This window comes from Triturus cristatus, chromosome 11, assembly GCF_964204655.1.
Source record: "Triturus cristatus chromosome 11, aTriCri1.1, whole genome shotgun sequence".
Lineage (NCBI taxonomy): Eukaryota > Metazoa > Chordata > Amphibia > Caudata > Salamandridae > Triturus > Triturus cristatus.
The window spans coordinates 1,095,295,369-1,095,302,210 of record NC_140594.1 but is presented as its reverse complement, the minus strand read 5'-3'; the positions used below and the strand labels follow the sequence as shown (position 1 = coordinate 1,095,302,210).

The window sequence follows — 6,842 nt, the reverse complement described above, 5'->3', positions numbered from 1 at the left end:
TCCCGCATCAAATAGGCAGCTCCCCCCAAACACTCACAATGTACACTGTCATGCAGTCTGAATGTAAACAAGTACAATGTGTCAACATACATGCAAACTCAATGTTAAACTGCATCTCCCCTTCACATTGCAGGGGGAAATCCGATGACAAAGGAGACCACCACTCCTTCGACTCCGACGCCCTCCAACAGCTCGTGGAGAGCCTCAGCAGCCCACTTCCAGGAGCAGGGCAGCCCAGCTGCTACGAGGAGAAACCACCACTGCACAGAACACACAGCAGGCTGCACCCACCACCACGGCTGCCTCCCAGGACCCCCACCACAAACACATGGCCTTCCAACGCCGTGTGTTGGGATGCAAGGAGGAGCTGGCTGAACAGGTGCAGGTGGGGTTCGACCGCATGGCAGCCAAACTAGACGCCATACGTGTGTGTCTAAGTCCCATCAGGGACCACTCACAGTCCCTAACGGACACCCAGTCTGCTTCATGCTCTCCAACGAACCATGGCTGACATCGCCAGAGTCCTGACTCTGAGACAAGAATGACTGTCTAGTCAGAGTGCCTCCAGCGATCTCGCCCGGGAGTTGGGACTCATGCGGACACTCATGGAGAACATGGAGCGGACACGGGCAGAAAGAGCGGCTGCCACGGCTGCAAACCATGAAGAGATAGCTGGGTCCCTCAATGCCCTAAAGAACCTCCTCATGGCATTGCTGCCACAAGGCCTGGCGCTGATGCATGCTGCTGCTACCACTCCATCCACATCTCCGGCCCCTGATGTGTCAGTGCCACACAGTGTGGCAGAAATTCCACCTCCGACCCCTGAGGTGTCACTGCCACACAATGCTGGAGACAGAACACCACCACCCACATGAGAGGCACATGAAACAGCATAGGACGAAGATGCAGATGAATCTGCCCCGTGGTCAGAAGGACGCAGTAGCATCCATCTCTGCCATGTGGCCTGTTTCTACTTGGTTCTGTCCTCTGCATCATTACCTTCCACTGTCCCCCGATGCACTCTGCGACACTGACCTTGGACCTCGACATGGACTGCCATATTCTGTTTGGTCACCAATGACACAGCTATCAGACTGCGGAATGAACTCCTCCTCTTCTGATATACCTGTCATTCCCTGAAGGACTCTGGCTGGCCTACCACAGGCAAACAATGTAAGGTGGGGTTTGCATGGCCCTGTACTGTTCCAGCTTCAAATCTCCACTGAATGTGTAATAAACATTCATGTCTATGATCTTTCAAGTGTGGAAGTATGGATGAATGTAGGGTCAGTGATTCCCCCTTATGTCCATGTTGCTCATGTTGTGGGACTTGGGCCACAGGGTGACACATTGCCGATTGCGGTCCAGGTGGGAGAGACGCTACAACGGAGACACACACATTAGTTACTTCCTTGTCCAGCCTAGGAGGGAACCACGCCCAGAGCCTCGGGGTCATTGTTCACACCCTTATGCTGAACTGGCATACGCCAGCCCACTCCGCTTATGCTCACAGGGGGGACGACAACGCTACATGTTCCAGGTCTTCCCTGTAGGGATCTGCTGCTCACAGGTCTAGTTGTCAGCATGCCACAGCCACTCCCTCACGGCTGGAGTACACCCACACCACACCCATCCAGGACAGCCGTCACAGGACATGTGACCCTGCAAATAAAAAGGGTCTGGCGCACTTGCTGGATGCCATTTCCATTCTCTGACTGGGTGTCTCCGTGTGGGTATCATTTATGCACGAGGGCCTAAGGCCCTGCCACCTCACATTGCCCAGTGCCGGGGGTGACATGATGGCATCCGCACCACGGGACTCATTCATAAAGGTTCCATGGCTTGCAATGCACAGACTTGGTGGCACGGGATACACTGCGGCAGGCACAGGCACACCGCCACGGGACGGGGTCTTTCGGTGCACTGAGGTAGGGGCACCTAAAGTGCTGAGCGGGTGTGCAGCCTGCGATGATGCGCCGTCCAGGCGGTCCGGAATGGTAGGATTAGTGTGAGTCCTGCTAGACCGCAGAGTAGGCCCAAGCCAGCGGGAAGTGCGAGCCTCCCGCCACGTGGTGTTTCCTCGCGGTTCACAGAGTTAGTGCCACCTCAAGTGCTGAGCAGGAGTGCAGCCTGCGATGAGCCCGTGTGTACTGATGTGATCTCTGTCATTGCAAAATCAAGACCCAGAATCAAGTGTGTGACCTGGTGGCCCGTGGTGTGGGGCTGCATGATCTGGAGGGTGCCATGGTCGAGGGTCCCGGGCTTGGGGATAGCACCGGCACGTGGTGGGACCTCTTGGAGACACCCGGTGGCAGAAGATGAGCAGTGAGGCCTGGTTGCACTGGGGCAGGCAATCACCGCTGGGCGGCAGGAGGGGCTGGGGTGCAGTAGCCTGTGTGCACAGGGGCAGGCAAGCGATGATGGCGTGTGCAACTATATGGACTCTGCCATTCATGTCTCTGGCAACTGTTTCAGTTAAGGGACCTGGGGGACTGCAGTGTATACCGGCACGTGGTTGGAGACACACCGGTGGCAGCAGGTGAGCAGTGAGGCCTGGGTCTGCAGTGTTGGCACTCTCTCTCCCTCTCCTTTTCTCTCTCTCTCTCTCACTGTCTCTCTCCCTCTCTCTCTCTCTCTCTCTCTCTCTCTCTCTCTCTCTCTCACTCTCTCTCTCTCCCTCTTCCTCTCTCTCTCACTCTCCCTCTCTCTTTTGATCTTTTTCTCTGTACTTTGATGAGCGCATGACACACCTTCTCATCTAGATTTTTGTCTTGCAGGCTGTGACTAACAGGATGTCCTGAGATGACCTGCCATGAATCTTCGGAATTGTTGTTTTGGGTTTATTCTGTAATAAAGGAATTATTTGGATGTTCTAAGAAGAATGTATGATTCTCATTTTTCTGTCCACACATGAATGATAGGTGTTGTGATTGTGGGACTTCATGCAAATTGTTTGGTTCGGGATTTCGTAGAGTTGATGTGCAATAACTGTGTACGAAGGAGGGGGGGTGGTGCCGGGGCTATGGCCCGGGGGGGGGGGGGGTTGTGGTGTCCTAGAGGTGGTGGCAGTGGGTGTTGTTGCCCTATTGGGGCTCCGGGCTGCATGTTCATTTTCTCCAGGGCATCTGTTCTTCATGTGTGGCTCTGGGCTGTGCTCCCTTGTCTGGTGCTGGTTGTCGTTCGACTTTACACCGTGTTAGAGCAGGTGCTAAAAACCTGCAGTTAACGCACCTTATCGTTTGTTTTGTCTTCTCATCGCCGATCTGGCTGGTCGTTGAGAATGTTGCGGAGTGGTGTAGTGGCTTTTGGCACGGGAACGCCTACTCTGCATCTCATTAGCCTTAGTTGCCGGGGTCATCTGTGGCGATGTATTTTGCGACTGCTATCGCAGGTAAACTGGTGATATGGGCTGTTAGCACCAGCTTGTGAATGGGGCAATAAATGTATCGCAACTTTGACTGCGATGAAGTGCCGATAACTCAGCAATAGATCCTTGAGAATATGCCCCTAAGAGTTTTTAACAGGCCACAAAGGATTGAAACACATATATTAACATATTTCTTGCCAAAAGAGTTTAAAACGCAGTGCTAATATAATGACCTTTGGAAAAGTAGAAAAGAAAAAAAAAAGCGTGTCTTTTTTAAATGGAATTTTTTTTTAATGATTTTATTTTCATTTTGGTAAGAAAAACATATCAAAGTAAACAGTGATACAGTCACTACGGGCAACTTGATGGCATGTAACTTGCAGTTGTGTCAGAGCACCACAGGTACAGGTCATGTTATCATTGCTTCCACACATGAGTGCACCATCTTCATCCAAGGGTATTTAGCTATTCTTCACTGTAGGGCTCTGCATACAAACCCGCAGCCCCCTTCTCATCAGTTGCTACCCACATTGGGCATAGCATGTCAGATTGCCTCGCCCCTGAGTCTCTAATCAGGGCCTACTGCCCTGCTATCCTCATAGGTCAAGTCCGCCACCAGTCAGCAGCGGCAGGGCACTGTCAATCTTTCACTGTCTCATCACAGCAGGTGTGACCCCCTCATCAGCAAGGGGGCAGTCCTCTCTCGCTAGTTTCTCGGCTGTGGGCTCATCTTCTAATGCCTCTGTCATTCTGTGCATGATGTTCTCCCTCGCTCAGCAATTGTCTTACAGGTGCTCATCAGTGCAAACCTCTTTCATGCGCCTCAACTCCATCCATGCCCATTCCACCAAGTCCCTGGACCATGTCTTTATCTTGGGTCAACTAGTGGACATCCAGTGGATAGCCACTCATCGTTTGGCTAGTAGGAGCCCCTGATGTGAATACTCATATCGCACCTTACACTCCTTGAGGCACGGAATAAGGCCTAGCAGTCAGTGTTCAACATCAGCCTCGAGGGGAATGGCAGTGGCATGGCTTTAAGAGGGCCGGGTCCTGCTGGAGCTCAACACCACCAGTTCTAAAAACCAGGTGCTGAGACGGGTCCCTATCGGTTGCTCTCCATTTTTGTCACCATCCTCAGGGTGAAAAAAAAATGTAAACTCCGCAACAGTACCACCTTTCACTGCCTTTGATGTTCAAAGAAACTTGTTATAGTTCTTTCACTGCCTCATCATTTCGAAACGAAAGAATTTTCAATATCAAATATAACAAAGCCATAGGTGTTGCTTTTTTTTTACACAGCTAACAATCATTGCCAAAGCAAATAGCTCTGACATCTTGTAGGTGTAATGTTACTTGTTGTGATAGATATCTGGATGCAAATCACAGAAGTAGTAAAATACCAGTGGGGTGGCACACTAGGCTAAGCACAGAGTTTTAGCTTGTGTTTTTATTAGATCAGCCGCAACCCTTTGCGAGACCCACCAGTTTTTTCATCCAACTTAAAGCCCTGGGTGGTGGCCTGCTTCAAGTATCAAACCACCGCTTGCCAAGGGAATGGAATACTAGAGTGTTTCTTAGTGTTGCCATTACACCACTATCCTTCACCAACAGAACAATGAAAATGACAAGGCAGTGTCTGGCTTTAAAGCCCATGAATGAAAATTAAGGAAAGATTAAATTGATTAAAAAGATTCAGCACAACCTTTGTGGAAATAGACATCCATGGCACCTCTATGACTTCTTTGACCTTCACTACCCTCATTCAGTTTACATTCACCATTAAAATGGGCATAGGATTGAGAGTAAAGTGCCACCCAAAATTATAAACATAAACCAGGAAATAATGTGCATCCAGGTGGGGAGACCCTTGTGCCACTCTGCATCCTTTTGATCACTGTGTACCTCCTTTATCACCAAATGTGATTAATCATGCATAGTGAAGTTTCACTTGTCCTGAAATATTGTTTTCAAATTGCGTTCAAAGAAAATTATTGTGCTAATTGGTCGAAGACATGGACTGTCCTTCACCATTGAGGTTGCTGCAGTGTAAAATAGATCTTTGCAAAGGTTTGTATTAGAATAAAAAATAAGAAATTGAGAAATGAAGAATCAATAGGATTACAGAAAAATGTAATATCAATTAAAATTCTCTTTAAAATTCATTATTATTTTCCATTGCACTAAAAGCTTATTCAAAACCTACACAATCCATTCCCTACACAAATGTGATCTTTAGCATAAATACATCAAAAATCAAATATTAAACACACAATGCACAAACAGTTGGTTTGGAGTTGAAGGGATGTCTGAGTGAATGAGATCCAGTGGAATGAATCCCTCCAGTCTGAGGGATCCATTCAGCGGGTGAGTTCTTCACGGCCTCCAAGGAGTGAGGATCTTCCAGAGCGCATCCCTCAGTTTGGGATTTCCCAGAATTAAAACGATGGGTTGTGCAGTTATAGAAAAGACAATTGTAACACTGCAGATAGAGTTCATGAAGACATTTGTTGTACACATTATGAGAATCTCTGCAATTAAAATTGAAATGTTGGTCAAAAGGAGGAACCCCATCATTTTGGCTGCCCTGTAATGAGACTGCAGCTGGGGCTGGCTGAAGCCCGATGCATTGTTTCTCATCCTCTGGGTGTGTCTGCAGAGGGAAGTGAGTATGAGTGTCATGGAAGCAATGTCAAGGACAAGAGGTAAGCAGACACCAAGAGGAGCAGCTACATAAATGTATGAATATCTCAAATCCAGTGCATTATAGTAGATTGTCACGTTGCCTGTTAGACTAGCAGTTGAATTCTCCAGGGATTCTCCATATGAAGTCAAGTATGATGTGATACCGAGGAAAATAGACCCCATGACAGACCCCAGGAGCATCCAAGGGACCATCTTCGAGATCCTCACCTTTAGCCTGATGAAGAGGTGGTGGCTGAAGTCCACAATCTTTACACAGTAGAAGATGCAGAGGCAGGCGTTGAACCAGAAAATGATGCTGCAAGAGATTATTTCAATTAGATGCAGGACTCGAAGATCGACATAGATACGAATACCTTTCAGTAGACTGTAAACAACAAAACTACACTGAAAAAATATGGATCCGAATCCTAGAGACACTAATATGAGATTGCAGGTATTCAACCTTCTTCCTTGAGCCCAGGCCAGTAGATAGAACACAACAATGTATGCATTGGAGATAATTCCTATCAATGTCAATGCAATGTTCACAAATTCTTTCCAAAATGAATCCCCCATTTTCTGCCCTTTTGTTATCCGTTGGCTGAGGGAATTCACAAACAGCAATATTGGTCACACCTGAGGTTTCTTGGGAAGGGATCTTTTAAAAAGAGACCTGAACCGACAGCTGCACCTGGTTCAAATCACCACTCATGTCTTTGTTATCATAAGCATGCTTTCTGATTTGCATTGATGCAAATCTGACAGATTTGTCCATCCTCATTCCTCAACC

The 6,842-nt window shown here is 48.3% G+C and overlaps 1 protein-coding gene across 1 annotated transcript; it reads right to left on the bottom strand.

The window, feature by feature from the left end:
- Nucleotides 1-5,743: 5,743 nt before the first annotated feature.
- LOC146786058 (taste receptor type 2 member 41-like) lies at nucleotides 5,744-6,628 on the bottom strand. The gene has a single exon (XM_085633151.1). The coding sequence runs from the start codon at nucleotides 6,626-6,628 to the stop codon at nucleotides 5,744-5,746; it is 885 nt and encodes a 294-aa protein (XP_085489277.1).
- Nucleotides 6,629-6,842: the final 214 nt, after the last annotated feature.